Source organism: Cetorhinus maximus, chromosome 1 (assembly GCF_964194155.1).
Source record: "Cetorhinus maximus chromosome 1, sCetMax3.hap1.1, whole genome shotgun sequence".
Classification (NCBI taxonomy): domain Eukaryota; kingdom Metazoa; phylum Chordata; class Chondrichthyes; order Lamniformes; family Cetorhinidae; genus Cetorhinus; species Cetorhinus maximus.
Window position 1 is genome coordinate 1,771,228 of NC_135879.1, and position 17,752 is coordinate 1,788,979.

Below are 17,752 nucleotides of genomic sequence, written 5' to 3' on the forward strand. Positions count from 1 at the left end.
TAAATCAGTGCACGTTATAAAGAATTAAATAGAATTCAACAGAAACAGGACCTTCAGCCCAACTGGTTCATGAGGTGTTTATGGTCCACATGAGCTTTGACAGCCAATGAAGTACTTTTGAAGTGTAGTCACTATTTTAATGTAACAAGCGCGGCCGCTCATTTGCGCACAGCAAGCTCCCACACACAGCAGATAATCTGTTCTATTGCTGAAAAAAAGTGTCATGGGGCAAAATGTTTTACCTTGGCAGGCGGGCGCGCACCTGACCCGCTTGAGCGCAAAATTACAGTTAGCGGGTGGGCTAAAAGGCCAAGCAGCCTTTGTAATTGTTTGAAAACCTCATTCACAGGCGGGATGAGGTTTCCAACATCAAATAAACATGAAATTAAATTTTTCAGATTTCACTTATAACATGTCGCTACTCGTGTCACAGAGTCACATGAGGGGATATGTTTTATAACATTTTTCTATTTTTAAAAAACTGAGGCGGCTCTGTGCCTCAGGGAGATTCTCAAGCGCGCACTTGCGTGCATGCACCAAGTTCATGCTCGCCCCACTCGCAATCCCACCACCCCCCCCCAACCCCCCACCTCGCCTGCACAGGCAGCGCTGAGCGCTGCTGTTCACATTTCACGTTGGGTGGGCCTTAATTGGCCCACCAGCTTGTAATCGCCTTTCAGCCTCGATCGCGGGCAGCGGCCGGCTTCCCGAATGCCCCCACCCGCCCCACCAAGCCCACCCGACAAGGGCTAAATTCTGCCCATGCTGTCAAAGCTTTTCATCTTGCATTCATCGGGACAGGTGCACAAGATACCAAATCTGAAGGGAACAATTTATACTGCATGAAAAGAGGGTGCAGATTGGTTGGTAAGAGGACTCTGATTGGTAGAGAGGTTGCCATGGAGAATGCACCATGGGGTAGTTAATGGCTAAGCTTTTGTTTAAATTCAAATCAGGCAGGTCGACTCTGATTAGTCAAGGTATTGCCATGGGGAATGAACCAGGAAATGGCTGTCCTCAAGTTCTTGTTTAGTCGAAGGAAGCGCAATATGTGGGCATGCTCTTTCTGTTTGCAAGGGACAGGGCCCTGTGTATGAATATATAGATCTTCTAGCACGCGTAAGTGAACCACACTGAGAGACATACTGATCATCTTAAATTGGTTGTCAGTGTAATTCTTAGCACAATCAGGATTGTTTAGCAAGTGCTGTCCAATCGCGGAATCACATATAATGATGGGAACAGTGTTCCAAATATTGTAAGTGAGCACTTTGCCTGCTGTGAATAGCCCAAAGGGACATGCTGTTTGATAGATCCGCCAGTTGTTGGGACTTATGGCCTACATACCTGGCATCACAGTGGCACTGAAATTCATGTCCCAAATTACTGCTTTGTGTGATAACCAGATGTCTTTTTGGCTTGATGGCAGCATCCTGTTTGTGGCGGATATCACTCGTGTTGCTACTGCACAGTAACAGCGAGCAATGATTAGCTTCACCTGTCGCTCAGGTTTTTGAGCTACCTTGCCCTTCTGAGGTAGACCGGGCACTTTTCAGCACCGAAAGTGGCAGCCTTAGGCCCATGCGTGAGTTTGCGTGATATACAGTGAGCAATGATCTGATCAGGGTAGCAATTATCCTGCAGGATAATCTGTTCTCTAGATTGAGGGATAAAATTTGGCCCTGGGATAGCACGGAGAGCTCTCTTGCTCTGCTTTGAAAAACCAGCTGCGAGATCTTTTTATATTCACTTAGAGGGCAGATAAGACCTCAGTTTAATGTCTCACATACTCCAACAGTGAGTCCCTCAGTCCTGTGCTGGGAGCATCAGTGTTGGTTGTTTTTGTGCTTGGGTCTCTGAATTTCTGTAACAGTCCCACTTTTCTTCTGACTGCTATAATTTTTTGTCATATTTATTTCCTACTGGAATTTTGTATCTTTTGCCATTGGTTCTGACAGTCATTGTGAAATCGTGGTAAAGCGTTATTCACACAGGGACCCACCTTCAGCACTTTGTGGCTAGAGTGGCTTTATTCTGCAGAAGACTGTTTGGGATCTTCCACTTTCCTTGAATCTGCTCCAAATACCAACCAAGATCAATTTCTCAAATTAAACTTCACAGACGGAGAAATGTGTGCGTCTCGGGGCCTGAATTCCCATTGTGCAAAGTTTTGCATTAATTTGTAATAAAAGCTAATTTAGCTTTGTCCCTCAGCACCTTCTAGGCCTGAAATCCATCATGCACTAACCTGATTTCAAATCCTTCTTAGAGAACACAAGCAATCAATCTATTTAGCTCTGTAATCTCATCTTCCATCATTGACCAGGCATTTTGCCCTAATTTTATTGCTCTGTTTGGAACACACAAGTCCCCAAATAATCAGATACCATAAGGATATCCAGAGACAGTCACTACTATGGTGCCTGAGAGATGGAAGCATTTGCATCTTCCGTTATATCATTTTCGATCATTTGTTTAGCTTGTTCTTAATTTTTTTCAGACTAACAACAGTGAGTTCTTGTGTCGTTGTGTGACAGGACATGCAGATTCATCCCTGGTGGAGCTGTAATCCTCTTTTTCTTCCTGCAATTTTCCTCCTACAAGCTCACTGAGCACTAACTTGAGGTGTCCCAGGACCACAGTGTATATCAATGACATGGATGGCAGGACTGAGTGTCTGGTTGCTAAATTTGCTGATGACACAAGGGTTGGTAGGAAATGAAGTGTGAAGAGGACATAAGGGGTCTGCAAATGGGGTATAGATAAGTTAAGTGAGTGGGCAAAAATTTGGCAGATGGAGTAATGTGTGGGAAAATGTGCACTTGTCCACTTTGGCAGGAAGAATAGAAAAGCAGAAATTATTTAAATGGGGAGAGGTTATACAGAGGGATCTGGGTGTTCTGGTACATGAATCACAAAAGGTTAGCATGCAGGTACAGCAAGTGATTAGGACATCATTGTTCATTGCAAGAGGAATGGAATATAAAAGTAGGAATGTTTTTCTACCGTTGTACAGGGCATTGGTGAGGCCACATTTGGAGGACTGTGTACAGGTTTGGTCTCCTTATTTAAGAAAGGACATAATTACATTAGAATCAGTTCAGAGAAGGTTCACTCGACTGATCCCTGGGATGGTGGTGGTGGTGGTGGTTGTGGTTGTGGTGGTGGTGGTGGTGGGGTGGGGTGTGTGTTATCTTATGAGGAAAGGTTGGACAGACTGGACCTATATCCATTGGAGTTTAGAAGAATGAAAAGTGACCTTATTAAAATATCTAAGATCCTGAAGGGATTTGACAGGGTGGACACTGAGAGGATGGTTCCCCTTGTGGGAGAGACTAGAACTAGTGGACACAGTTTAAAAATAAGGGGTCTCCCATTTGGGCTGGGGAAAAGGAGAAATATTTCCTCACTGGAGGCTGTTAGGCAATGGAACTCCCTTCCCCAGAAAGTGGTGGAGACAGAGTCACTGAATATTTTTAAGGCAGAGGTAGATGGATTCTTGACTAACAAGGAAGTCAAAGGTTATTGGGGATAGGCGGAATGTGGAGTTGAGGCCACAATCCAATCAGCCATGGTCTTTTTGAATGGCAGAGCAGGCTCGAGGGGCCGAATGGCCTACTCCTGCTCCTAATTCGAATGTTCGTTCGTATGGGAAAGGCTGGAGTCAGATTTTCTTATAATTAGCCATTCAAACCAAACTCTGCACTGATCACTATTGTTTCTATGACACACAGAATCACCACCACTTTCACTAGTACATTCCAAATCCATGGCACCATTAACACATACTCACTTCCTTCCTTTACATGAAGCAGAGGGTCACTGCATAACAATGTCCTATTGTTCAGAATGATGAAGGGCGCTAATAGGGTAAATACAGAGGAACAGTTTCCACTGACAGGAGGGTCAGTAACCAGGGGACACAGATTGAAGATGATTGGCATGAGATGAGAATTACTTTTATGCAGCGGGTTGCTTTGATCTGGAATGTGCTGTCTGAAAGGGCAGCGGAAGCAGATTTAATAGCAACTTTCAAAAGGGGAATTGGATAAATATTTGAAAAGGGAAGATTGCAGGGAGTGGCACTAAGGGGATAGCTCTTTCAAAGAGCTGCTACTTGCACAATTGGCTGAATGGCCTCATTCTGTGCTGTATGATTCTATGATTTGATGTCCTGTTATTTGTTTCTCAGTTGGTGATCTGGTGCCATTTTTAGATCTCTGCTTCTCTATTACACAATTTCTTTAGGGGCAATAATGGCTAACTTCAGCTATTAGAAATTTTAAACTTCAGCATCCAAATGGTTAGATTTTTTTTCATTCTTTCTTGGGATGAAGGCATCACTGGCTAGGTCAGCATTTGTTGCTCATCTCTAATTGCCCTTGAGAGGGTGGTGGTGAGCTGCCTTCTTGAATCGCAGAGATTTGAACACATAATAGCCTGACACTCCCAGTGCAGTGCTGAGGGAGTGCTGCACTGTTGAAGGTGCGGTCTTTCGGATGAAGCATTAAACTGAGGTCACATCTTACTCCTCAGGTGGACATAAAAGACCCCATGGCACGATTTTAAAGAAGATCAGGGGGCTTTTCCCCAGTGCCCCGGTCAATATTTATCGCTCAATCAACATCACAAAGAAAACCGATTATCTGGGGCAGGATTTTTACCTCATCGGGCAGCAAGGCGGGCAGGACCCAGAAGCCGACCGCCGCCCGCAATCGGGCCCCGACATCACGCTGGCTGGCCAATTAACGGCTGGCCAGTGTGAAAAGCGCGCTGCAATGCTGAGCGCTGCTGGGGTGGGGGCGGGACGAGAGTGAGCGTGGGGGTACGCGCACTAAAAGCTCCCTGAGGCACAGAGCTGCCTCAGGGAGCTGAAGATTTTAAAAAATGCAAATAAAGATTTTACAAATGTTAAAAACATGTCCCCTCGTGTGACTCTGTCACATTAGCAGGGGCATGTTATAAATGATATTTTAACATTTTTGTTTTACTTTAAATTCCTGTTGGAAACATCATCCCGTCCGTGGATGAGGTTTCATAAAAAATACAAAAGGCGCCTGACTGATTCACCTGGCCACCAACCATAAGGTTGGACAGGCAGCGAAAAATTGCATTCAACTGTGACTTTAATGGCCTTAAAAGGCCTGTTAATTGTCGGCGCGCGCACTGTCCGAAATATCGCGGGTCATTTTACGCTCGAGTGGATCGGGCGCGCGCCCGCCTGCTCAGTGAAAAATCTTGCCCCTGGTTATTATCAAATTACTTTGTTTGTGGGATCTTGCTGTGTGCAAATTGGTTGCTGCATTTCCTCATTACAATTGTGGCTACTCTTCAAAAGTACTTTATCAGCTGTAAAGCGCTTTGGGATTTCCTGAGGTCATGAAAGGCACTACAGAAATAATGTGATTAAAGTTTCCACTTATATTTTGAGTATTATTAATTTCATTTGCATGGACCAGTTGGGTTAAATGACCTGTCTCTGTGCCGTGAATTCAACGCAAGAAATATACCATACAATTGCATTAAGTATGCAGGCTGCTATTTCAGGGTAAGCTTACATCATCTGTAGAAATTTGGACAATTATATGGACGGGTTGTGAATGAACCATGTGTCTTTAATGCTCCTTTGCTGTAATTTAAAAATTTTTCAGACAGTGGGATGTTCAGAGTGCTGCGCCTCTTCACATGATCAATTATTGTTCCTTTTAACACGTGAGGAATCTTAAGAGGGATTAAAATAGTGAGAAATTTCATCCATCAGCCTTAAAACAAATGTTCAACGCGCGACCCTAATGGATCCTAATGGATTTTGGAGGGGTATGTGACAGCTTGGAGCCTTTTAGCACTTTTCTATAATAAAACGTGTAGAAAACATTCAGTAAATTCTGCCACCAGTTTGATGACTAGGTGCAACTCATAGAATCACATGCCACAGGGGAAGGCCATTTGGCACATTGAGCCTCTGCTAGCTCCTTCAAAGAGCTATCCAGTTAGTCCCACTCTCCCTGGCTCTTTCCCATATCCCTGCATATGTTCCTCTTCAAGTCTTTATCCAATTCCCTATTAAAAGTTATCGTTGAATCTTCTTTCACTGCCCTTTCAGACAGCGCATTCCAGATCACAACAACTCATTGCATGAAAATTCTTCTCATATCCCCTTTGGTGCTTTGCAAATCACCTACAATCTGTGTTCTCTGGATCATCCTGCCAGTGGAAATGTACAATAGTTCCGGACAGTATGCGTATTTACAGATACATATCTAGTTTATAATTAACTCTCGGGATAGGCATCTCTGATAGGACCAACATTTATTGCCCATCCCTAATTGCCCTTGAGAAGGTGGTGGTGAGCTGCCTTCTTGAGTTGCTGCAGTCCATGTGGTGTAGGTACACCCACAGTGCTGTTAGGGAGGGAGTTCCAGGGTTTTGACCCAGTGACAGTGAAGGAACGGCGATATATTTCCAAGTCAGGATGGTGAGTGGCTTGGAAGGGAACTTCCAGGTGATGATGTTCCCATCTATCTGCTGCCCTTGTACTTCGAGGTGGCAGAGATCGTGGGTTTGAGATAGGTATACTTTATATTCTGCAGTTACAAAGATCGGGATTTTTTCGCTTCAACGAGCATCTCGCCCACCATTCAGAGATCTGGTGCAGAACTCCCATCAGTTCCATGGGGGAGGTGCGACAGGATCAAGTGCCTTTCAGGCACTTAAGTGGCCACTGGTAGACCTTTCTCACAATTGAGGTCTCAGTTGGTGCAAGTCACCGCCAGGGGCTGTTGGTCAGTCAGAGGCCAGCAGCTCATCACTGCCAACAACGGGCACAGTGGCTGCTGACAGCACAGCACACATCTGAGGCCCAGAATCGTGGTGGGACCCCAGGGCACCGGTGAGTGGAGGCAGCATTGGGTTCATGGGAGAGGGGGTGGGAAAGGGGTCGGAGGCAAGGGCAGGGAGGTTGGCTTTCAGCGGCCACCCACTGCCTAATGCTGGGTTCCTTGTATGGCACAGAGTGCCTGACTACAAGGGACCCCCGCCCGCGCCCCCGGCAGACTGCTGGCAAACCCAACAGTCTTTGCTGGGTGGCCTTCGGGAGGCGGGGAACAGCTGTGTGACCTCCATTTGAGCCATCATTAAATTGCGGTGTGCTTGGGGATAATGGGTGTCAATTGGCTCATTCTAATGAACCAAATTAAAATGCCATCCAGAGGCTGGGACTCCCATGTCAGCCCCTTCCGCCTTCTCAGTTAATCAGGGAGAGGCTTTTCTGCCACCAGGAGACCGGCGCGGGGACTCTCATGATTAAGTGGGCCCAACTTCCATGGTTCCCATCACAATGGCTACTGCTTTTAATACAGCCCCACAAGTGAGTTAGTTAAGAGGACAGACTGCAGAGGAACAAATGCAAGGAGGGTCTTATTTGAGTGGAAGGAACGTAGCTTTTTATTTCTGTTGGACTGTGGTAGAATTACAATGGCTGCAGATTGAAAGACATGTCCACTGGAACAGCATGAGAGGTATATACAATGTTGCGTCCTGGAACAGTGTGTGCCATGAAAGACAGGATGGTGCTGGAAAGGAGTCCTGGACCAAGGAAGCTGCCTGACAACAGCATTTTAATTGGTTCCTGACCAGGTGACCAGGGTTTTGTATGGTAACAGTGCAGCAGAAAGCTCTTGGCCTTTATAAAGGGAAAACATCTAAAAATCTCTCTTCCTCATATCTCTATAACCTGCTCTCTCTCTGAAAACCCCTGTTAAAAATGAAAAGGGGAAAACCACTGTTAGAGACATTGAAAAGCAAGTTCTCAACCAGTGAACTAAATACTGAAAGTGCTGGAAGATCACCTCGTGTCATCAACAAGAACTGAAAGGAATTTGGAAGACATCGATCAAAATCAACCCATTGAATCCTGTACTCCGGAATTGGCGCTATTGAACGGTTTTATTCCACCCTTAAAATCCATATTTTTGTGCATCTTATGGGCAGGATTTTCCCCCCGTTGGGGGGGAAGTTGAAGGGCGGGTGCGCACAGGCGCGCCTCCAATCGGTGCCGCCAATTGGGGGCACGGCGCCATTTTACGTGGGCGGACCAACTAAGGTCTGCCCAGCGCAACATCCGCACAAAAGCGCTATGCGCTCCCTGTGCGGGTGAGGGGGAGGGGGAATCCCTAAATCGAGAGTGTGCTCTTTCGCGCATGCACACAATAGAGCGACTCATCTCCCTGAGGCTAAGTGCAGCCTCAGGAAGATCAGCTCTACTGTCAAAAACTTTAAAAATAGAGAAAAAAAAATTAGCTGACATGTCCCCTCAGTGACACTGTTACTTGAGTTGGGGCATGTCTATAATTTTTACAAAAGCTTTAATAAAGTTTTTAAAACCCTGCATGAAGCCTCATCCCGCCGCTAGATGAGGTTTCATGTTCTTTCTAATTCCCGCCGGGGCTCCCAGCCTGCCCAACAACTTTAAGATTGGACGGGCAGGTCCATTAATTAGCTAAATGACTTTGTCAATGGCCTCAATTGGCCATTGATAGTTCGGCGGGTGAGCAGCTGATTTTGCTACGCCCCCGCCTACTGGAAAATTTAAATGGGGCGCGGTGACATCAGGAATTCCGCCCGACGTCCCCGTGCATCATTTAACGCGTCGGCGAGCGGGCCCCGCCCCCTGCACGCCGATGGGAAAATCCTGCCCAACGTGTGTGTGGGGGATTTAAGGAAGGGGTAGAATTTAGGTTATAACAGTTCATATTTGTTTTCTTTTGCCATTGGTTAAAGACAATTTGTTCAATAAACAGTTATTAACTTAAGTTTACAAACCTGGTGCTCGTATTCTGTTAACCTAAATTAAACAGTTAGGTAGAGTTGGGGCAATCTGGCAGTTTGGTCAAACTGTCCACATTTGTCATGGCTCGGGCAACAGTGGGGCTGATATTACAGTGCACTGTCCACAGTGAGTCGATATTACGGCGCACTGTCCCCAGTGAGTCGATATTACAGTGCACTGTCCCCAGTGAGTCGATATTACAGCGCACTGTCCTCAGTGAGTTGATATTACAGCGCACTGCCCCCAGTGAGTCGATATTACAGCGCACTGTCCCCAGTGAGTCGATATTACAGCGCACTGTCCCCAGTGAGTCGATATTACAGCGCACTGTCCCCAGTGAGTCGATATTACAGCGCACTGTCCCCAGCGAGTCGATATTACAGTGCACTGTCCCCAGTGAGTCGATATTACAGCGCACTGTCCTCAGTGAGTTGATATTACAGCGCACTGCCCCCAGTGAGTCGATATTACAGCGCACTGTCCACAGTGAGTTGATATTACAGCGCACTGTCCTCAGTGAGTTGATATTACAGCGCACTGTCCCCAGTGAGTCGATATTACAGCGCACTGTCCCCAGTGAGTCGATATTACAGCGCACTGTCCCCAGTGAGTCGATATTACAACGCACTGTCCCCAGTGAGTCAATATTACAGCGCACTGTCCCCAGTGAGTAGATATCACAGCGCAATGTCCCCAGTGAGTCGATATCACAGCGCACTGTCCCCAGTGAGTCGATATCCCAGCGCACTGTCCCCAGTGAGTCGATATCACAGCGCACTGTCCCCAGTGAGTCGATATTACAGCGCACTGTCCCCAGTGAGTCGATATTACAGTGCAACGTCCCCAGCTCCCCCACCCCACCAGAGGAGGCTGGAGCCCACGGGTAACTGGAGACAGCATCCCAGCAGCAGCCCAGGGGCTCATCAACATGACTCCATCGCCTCAGCAAGGAGCCGCTGGGCTGTGATGGCCACAGCTGCAGCCACTGGCCATCTTTTACAGGGGCTCCGCTTCCACAGTGATGGCCTGACAGCTTTGACCACGCTGATATTTAACCTTTCTCAATGCTGCAGAGTGTGTCTCCATTCTGAGGCACCCACACGCTCTCCTAACTGTCTCTGCAGCGCTCACCCCTCCCGGTCAGACTGTTGGACAGATATCACTGCAGTTCCTCCGACTGGGCCTCCCACTTTACTGATCCACCTGCCACCCTTCGTTGGACAGGGCTTTCCTGAAGCAGCTTCTTAATTGGCTGCTTCCAGGAAGATCCTGACTGACTTCCCACCATGGCCGCTCCCCAGCTCCCCACCCAGAATTGAGGCTGATATCAGATCATGATTCAACTGAGAAAATTCAGCCCTATGCATCTGACCCAGAGTGTCTATTACTAGACCCTGTCTGAACCCAGGTAATCAGTTGGTTGTAACAACTTGGCTTTGGTTAAAGTCTAAAGCAAACAAACGTCACAAAATTAGTCCATCCATAGCTGATTGTGAAACTGAAGGTTGAATAAATGAAAACATTCCCTCATATTAATTATATACTGCACAGCAAATCACAATGCTACAATTCAGCATTAATAATGTACGTCATCAGCCAAATATATTCATCATTCGTTGAAAATAGAGAAATTATAGGCTTAGGTTACAAGGTTTGTTCATTTATGCGGTGTTAATGTTAACTGACCAATAGCAGAACTTTATGGGACAATGGTGGGAGTTTTCTTAGTTCAACACAATAAGCAACAATATTTTGCACAAATTCTCTCTCCTTTCCAAAGCCTCAGTGAGCATTCTGGCCTTGAATCATGTTGTCAGTGGTGCCTACTGTCAGATGAAATGGTTACCGAGAAGCTATTGCTTATTTGTAGCATTACATTGGACGTGCAGCACAGAAACAGGCCATTCAGCCCATCTGCTCTTTGCCTGTGTTTATGCTCTGAGCTTTCTCTCACCCCCTCTTCATCTCACCCTATCAGCATCTCCTTCTATTCCTTTGTCCCTGATGTTTAACCAGCTTCCCCTTAAAAGTATCTATACTATTCACCTGAATCACTCCCTGTGGGAATGAGTTCCACATTCTCACCGCTCTCTGGGTAAAGAAGTTTCTCCTGAATTCCTGATTGGATTTATTAATGACTATCTGATATTTATGACCCCTAGTTTTGGACTCCTGCACATGTAGAAACATATTCTCTACATCTACCCCATCAAACCCCTTCATAATTCTAAAATCCTGTATTATGTCATCCACAGAATGGTTACAGCACAGAAGGTGGCCATTTGACCTGTCATGTCTGTGCTAGCTCTCTGAAGAAACAATTCACCTGGTGCCATTACCCCACCTTCTGCCCATACCCCTACACAGATAATCCAATTCCCTCTTGAATTGACCCTACCTCCACCATACCCTCAGGCAGTTCATTCCAGATCCTAACCACTAAATGAAAAGCTTTTTCCTCATGTTGCCATTACTTCTTTTGCCAATTACCTTAAATCTGTGTCCTCTGGTTCCTAATCCTTCCACCGATGAGATCAGTTTCCCCCTATCTACTCTGTCCGGACCCCTCGTGATTTTGAATACCCCTAAACAAATCTCCTCCCAACCTTCTGTTTTCCAAGGAAAACAGTCCTAACTTCTTAAGTTCTGGATGACCTGAGCAACTATTATAGAAGTATTGCTGAAAAAAAGAGACATGCTGCCAAAGCTTTTTGCCTTACACGCATCAGGACAGATATAAGGATGCCGAATTTCAAAGGGAACAACAATATATACTGCCTGAAAAAAGGCTGCTGATTGGCAGCTTTCTCTTTTCTGGATAAAAGATCCCCGGCCTGCTCAATCTTTCCTGATGGTTTCATGAGGGTTTCACTCTTGAGATTGTGAAAAACACAATTTAAATGCAAGTCTTATTTATTGACCTATCCAGTTTATTCCGGATAAAGCGCCTAAACCACAGTTTGGCAGCCAATTAGAGAAGGATGCTAATGCTCTTAAATGATCCTGCCATTCCGGCAATGGCTAACGATGGGGAAATTAGGATAAGTTTTTGTATGATAAAAACTTCCTCCTAATTTCCCCATTGTTAGATTGCCGGAATGGAAAGGATCATTTAAGAGCTCAGACTATCCTCTTAATCAGGCAGATAAACTCATGGCTATGTCCTCTATAGGGTTATAAGCAGAACAGGAACATGAGTTGCAAATTGTATGTCAGGGTTATTTATTACTACAAAATGTGCGCGGCAGCTTCCCATATCACAGCCCCAATAAACAGCAACAATGGAAAAACAGCAGATTCATTAGCATCTGAAAAGAGAAAAGCCAAGTTACCCAATGAAGATAATTTGACTAATTGCAGGACTGATCATAACAAGGAGCAGAGGGGAGAAGAGCAACACCTTACTTTTATATAGCACCAGTAAAGTGCTAAAATGTCCCAAGGGTTTCCACAGTAGTGTGTAAATAAGACACAATTTTGTGACTGAGCCACAGAAGGAGGTATTAGGACAGGTGACCAAAAACTTAGCCAAAGAGGTAGGTTTCAAGAAGTGCCTTAAAAGAAAAGAGAGAGGTTGAGGAAGGGAATTCCAGAGCTTTCAGACTAAGCAGCTGAATGTACAACTGCCAGTGGTGGGACAAAGGAGATTGAGAATTGGAGGAGTGCAGGTATTACATAGGATACATGGAACAGAAGCAGGTCATATGGCCCAACCAGCCCATGCCAGCATTTATGGGCAGAATTTTCCCGTTGGTGTGCGGGGACAGGTCCTACACGTCTGTGCGTAAAATGACGGCGAGCGTCCCGATGTCACCGGTGCCATCGCGATGTTTCGCTGAGTGGGTATGCGATGATGTCCAATGCATACCTGCCATTAATTAACGGGCCACTTAAGACCCTTCAGGCGCCAATCGACGCCGATTTTTCAGCGCCCGTGCAATCTTTGGGTTGGTGCATGGGCGCAATGGGCAGGCAGGTAGGACACATTTTTATAAACCTCATCCACGGGCGGGATAAGAAGACTCAGTGGGGTTGTGAGTGTGTACAGTCAAGTGTTTATTTATGAAAGTTTTTAAAACTTGCCTGTGTGCTCTGCAGTACTTCAAAACACATACCAGCTGCTTTTTCTGGACTCTTAACCTCCAGGTCAGCACTCTGCAGTGAGGAATCTTTTCCAGGCCTGCAGGTTTCAGGAAGCCTTCCTTTAGCCTGGGAATGGGAGCTGAACTCTCCACTGGAGGCAGCTCCTCTGATGAGGAAGGGAGGGCTAGAAGGGGGAGGAGGCCAGGAGTGCACATTCAGCCTCTAGGGGAGCCACCTTTGGGAAGACAGGTGCAGGTACAAGGGGTGCAGGGCTAAGAGGTAGTCCAAGGCGGAAGGGGCCACGGAAGATGCCACTATCCTGCTGCCAGGGTTTACAGGTGGCAAAGCAGCTACCTCAATATGTCTGAGGTGCAGTGCCGAAGGAGGCTCCGTCTCTCAAGGGAGACAGTCAACTATATCTGTCAGATGATAGGGCCTAAGATCTCCGCTAACTGTGTGGGTGGACACCCCATGCCAGTGGCTCTGAAGGTCACAGCTGCCCTCAACTTCCATGCCTCTGGCTCCGTCCAGGGCTCGGTGGGTGATCTTTGCGGTGTCTCCCAATCAGCTGTCCACACTTGTGTCAAGCAGGTCACAGACGCTCTGTTCAGGCGTGCATTGACCTTCATCCACTACTGTTGGGACCAGGCAAGCCAGACACAGCGAGCCAGAGGCTTCACGGGCATTGCTGGGTTCCCCCGTGTCCAGGGTGCTATAGACTGTACACATGTGGCCATCAAGGCGCCAGCAGGTGAGCCCGGTGCCTTCGTCAACAGGAAGGGCTTCCACTCCATGAACGTGCAGATAGTGTGTGACCACAGGATGCTGATTCTACAAGTCTGTGCAAGGTACCCAAGCAGCTCCCACGACGCCTACATCCTCAGACACTCCCAGGTGCCGGGGCTCTTCAGTGCTCCAGCCCGACTGGATGGATGGCTGCTGGGTGACAAGGGCTATCCCCTCAGAAGGTGGCCCATGACGCCTCACCGCCATCCAAGAACAGAAGCTGAGCAGCAGTACAATAGGAGCCACGGCACCACAAGGGCTGTGGTATCTGCTTGCCCACCATGCAAAGGACAAATGCCATCAATGATTCAATGCAGTCACCACACTCAGACTTGGGAGGGGGGCAGCAGGAGGGTAAGCCGACCTGCTGGGTTACATGCCCAATGCCAACATGGTACTCACCCTGCCTGAGCGCAACAAGTCTTTGAAGTGCTTGCGACACTGGATCCAGGTGCGCCACACCATGTCCTGGGAGCTCACCACCTCCGCCAAGTCCTCCCAGGCACGTTTCGTCATGTGGGGGGGCCTCCTCCTCCCATCCTGGGGGACCAGCACCTCCCATCGTGCTGCCACCTCCTCGAGGAGGGCAACAAGGCAGTCATCTGAGAAACAAGGGGCACACTGGAGCCCCGCCCTACCCTCCGGCCTGGCCTGCTCACCAGAAGCCCTCTGGTGAGCCCTTCCACTTGCCATTGTGAGCAGCCTTGCGAAGGCTGCCAGCGCTTCAGATAAACAGGCTGCTGGGTCGCCATTGGACCCAGCGGATAATGCATTCTCGCCGCTGCCTGCCCACTCCAGCTATCCTCGGGAGTCGTGCATTAAGCTGGGCAGGCCTTAATTGGCCCGCCCGCGTAAAATGGCGGCGCAGACCCGATCGTAGGTGGCAATCGGGCCCGCGCCAGCCTGCGCACACTCATGCCCTGCCAAACAGAAAATTCAGCCCAATGCTTCACTCCATCTTTCTTCAACTAAATCTATCATCGTTACCCTCTACTCCCTTGTCCCTCATACTCTTGTCCAGTTTCCCCTTAAATGTATCTACACTATTCACTTCAACCACTCCCTGTGGTAGTGAGTTCCACATTCTCACCTCTCTCTGGGTAAAGAAGTTTCTTCTGAATTCCCGATTGGATTTCTTGGGGGCTATCTTATATTGATGACCTCTAGTTCTGCTCTTCCCCACAAGAGGAAACGTTCTCTTTGTATCCACTCGATCAAAACCTTTCAGAATTTTAAAGATCTCGGTTAGGTCACACCCCTCCCCCCCCACAGCTTTCTTTTTTCAAGGGAAGAGAGACCCAGCCTGTCACTCCTTTCCTGAGATATAAACCACCCATTTCTGGTATCATCCTTGTAAATCTTCTCTGCACCCTCTCCAGTGCCTCTGTATCCTTTTTATAATATGGCAACCAGAATTGCACACAGTGCTCTCAGTGTGGTCCAACCAAGATCTCAGATTGTTGTAGGGCTGGAGGAGGGGACAGAGATAGGAAGGGGTAAAGCCAAGGAGGGATTTGAAAACAAGATTGAGGGTTTTCAAATTGAGGTGTTAAGGGCAAGGAGCCAATGTAGGTCAGCGAGCACAGAGGTGTTAGGTGAATAGGACTTGATACGAGTAGGTTTTAGTTTGGTTGGAGAAGTGAAGGAGATAATCGACAGGGAGGCTGGAGAGTGAATAAGGAGAATAGAAAGATCCTTCAACACTCGACCATTTCTGAATAGTTACCTACAATTACAGACACGCATCGCATCTGTCAGTTATGTTGAAGGATCACAACCTCACTCATTAACCTGTTACAGATGCTGTGAACTACCAACAGTTTCCAGCTTTATTTTGTATTCCCAGAACCCTTCACCCTTCCGCAACCTCTTTAAGTTTCCTAGCAGACCAGGTAGTTAACTGGAACTTGGCTCCCCATCTGCAGAATGTCTAAGGATTGTGGATCATTGAAGTTTTCATCCAGCTATAAGAAGGCTTTGTTTATGATTGCCTGTCAGTGTACATCCTGCCATTTCAGCAATGAGCAGCTTAACTTTGCATTTGACTTTTGTTGCATCACATCACTTAGATAAGACAGCATTAAAATAACTTACTGTGAATCTATCTAAGAGCTCCCGAATGTGTTGAAAACCATTCTTCTCAGCAAGATTTCTTGGGTTTTCTCTGCAAGCGTTCAGGACAGTAGAGGCCTGAAATGCCCCAGGACATTCCAGAAGTAGAGTGGTAAGTTTCTCTAGTCCATTCTTGGCTGCGAAATGGAGCAGTGTTGGAAACTCATGGTCACAATACAGATCTGGATATCAATAGAAAGTAGGCAAATGTCAGTTCGGGCTGAGAGTGGGTGGGAGTTAACAGAAGAGATCATTTTTCAAGTATGCAGAATGAATACTGATGAAGGAAAATAGTCTTAGATTCATGCAAAGAACACCTTCCCATTTTGAAAGATGCTTGTCTTATCTCATCCTACCTTATACAGTTACATTTCCCAATAAGCACAGCTGACACTACAACAAACCCATCTACATTGCATCCAGCCCCTCCATTTCTTACCCACTCATTGGCAATCTATAATATACTCTCAAAATGATAACAGAGCTTTTTGTTATTTCTTAATTCTATGTCTAGATAGACTCTGTTTGAACCCCATTATTCATAAAGATGTTCCGTATCAAGGCTGTAATCATGTCTTTAGTTAATTTGACTGTTCCTGTTCTTTATTTCTCCTCTCCTGGAAAAGGTAGAGCAGAGAGTATTATATTCCTGATCTTGTCCTGGCTGAAACTGAGGTCTACTTCAAGACAAGAACGTAATTTTCCTATTCGAATTATTGGCTGTAGTTAATCAACCTTACTTACATCGAGCATACAAGACAGAGACAGCCATTCGGCCCAGCTGGTCTATGCTGGTGTTTATGCTCCACAGGAACTTCCTCCCTTCCTACTTCATCTCACCTTATCAATAAATTCCTCTATTCCTAGCTCCCTCCTTGTTTATCCAGCTTCCCCTTAAATGCACCTATACTATTTGCCTCAATTACTCATTATGGCAGTGTGGTCCACATTCTCACCACTATCTGGGTAAAGAGCTATCTCCTGAATTCCCTACTGGACTTACTAGTGACTAACTCATATTTATGGTTCCTAGTCTTGGACTCTTCCATAAGTAGAACCATTTTCTCTGCATCTGGTAGCTTTGATCTACAGAAATATTTTCAGATGGAGTTAGGAGCTGAGTATGTTGATTGAATTATTTTAGTGTCATCAAATTTCAATCTAATAATGTTAGGTACCATCTGTCACATTTTTTCCAGTTGCTCCTATATCTTGGATTTTAGTAATTACAAAAATTATTCATCCCATGAGCTAACTGAGAAGATTATTTTGTTTGATTAATGTGAGGCCAAATTTTCAGAGAACAGAAAATCCATCAGTGAAAGTTGCTTCATAAATCTAAACTATAAACACAACACAGCATGTTACAGAGAAAGTGATGCGACAACATATTTAACAAGTGGCAAATGGGAGGAACTAGGTAACAAGACGTTGTCAGAGGTGCTCTTCTCTTAGAATCATAGATCATACAGCATAGAATAAGACCATTTGGCCCATCCTACCTGTGCTGGCTCTTTCAAAGATCTATCCAACTAGTCCCACTATCCTGCTCTTTCCCCATAGCTCTGAAATTTTCCCATTTTCAAATATTGATCCAATTCCCCTTTTAAAATTACAATCAAATTTGCTTCCATTGCCCGTTTAGTCAGGGTTTTCCTGTCACATTTTCAACCCATTCAAAAACCATCCACTTAAACAGAATTAAAACGGGGCCAATAACGTGTTGTCTACCAGTCAGACAGGAACTTTGGACACAATCGTACAGAACCTTTAACACAACAGCCTCACGCACTAAGAAACAGCAGCTGCAAAGCCACAATTTTCCATCATTGTGCCCATGTTTTCCCATCCTGCAAGGGGAATAAGTAAACACAATATCAAACACAAAAATCAAATTTCAGGACCTCCTCAGCATCGTCTGTATTATATTCTCATTTGCGCGCA

General features: G+C 46.2%; 1 protein-coding gene across 1 annotated transcript in view; it reads right to left on the bottom strand.

Annotated features, from left to right (window-relative positions):
* The window catches only part of LOC144694426 (B-cell scaffold protein with ankyrin repeats-like), a 209,898-nt gene that overhangs the window by 113,858 nt on the left and 78,288 nt on the right, over positions 1-17,752 (bottom strand). The window contains exon 8 of the mRNA XM_078564861.1: positions 15,791-15,990. Within this exon, the coding sequence (XP_078420987.1) occupies positions 15,791-15,990 (200 nt within the window). The remainder of the gene's footprint in view (positions 1-15,790; positions 15,991-17,752) is intronic.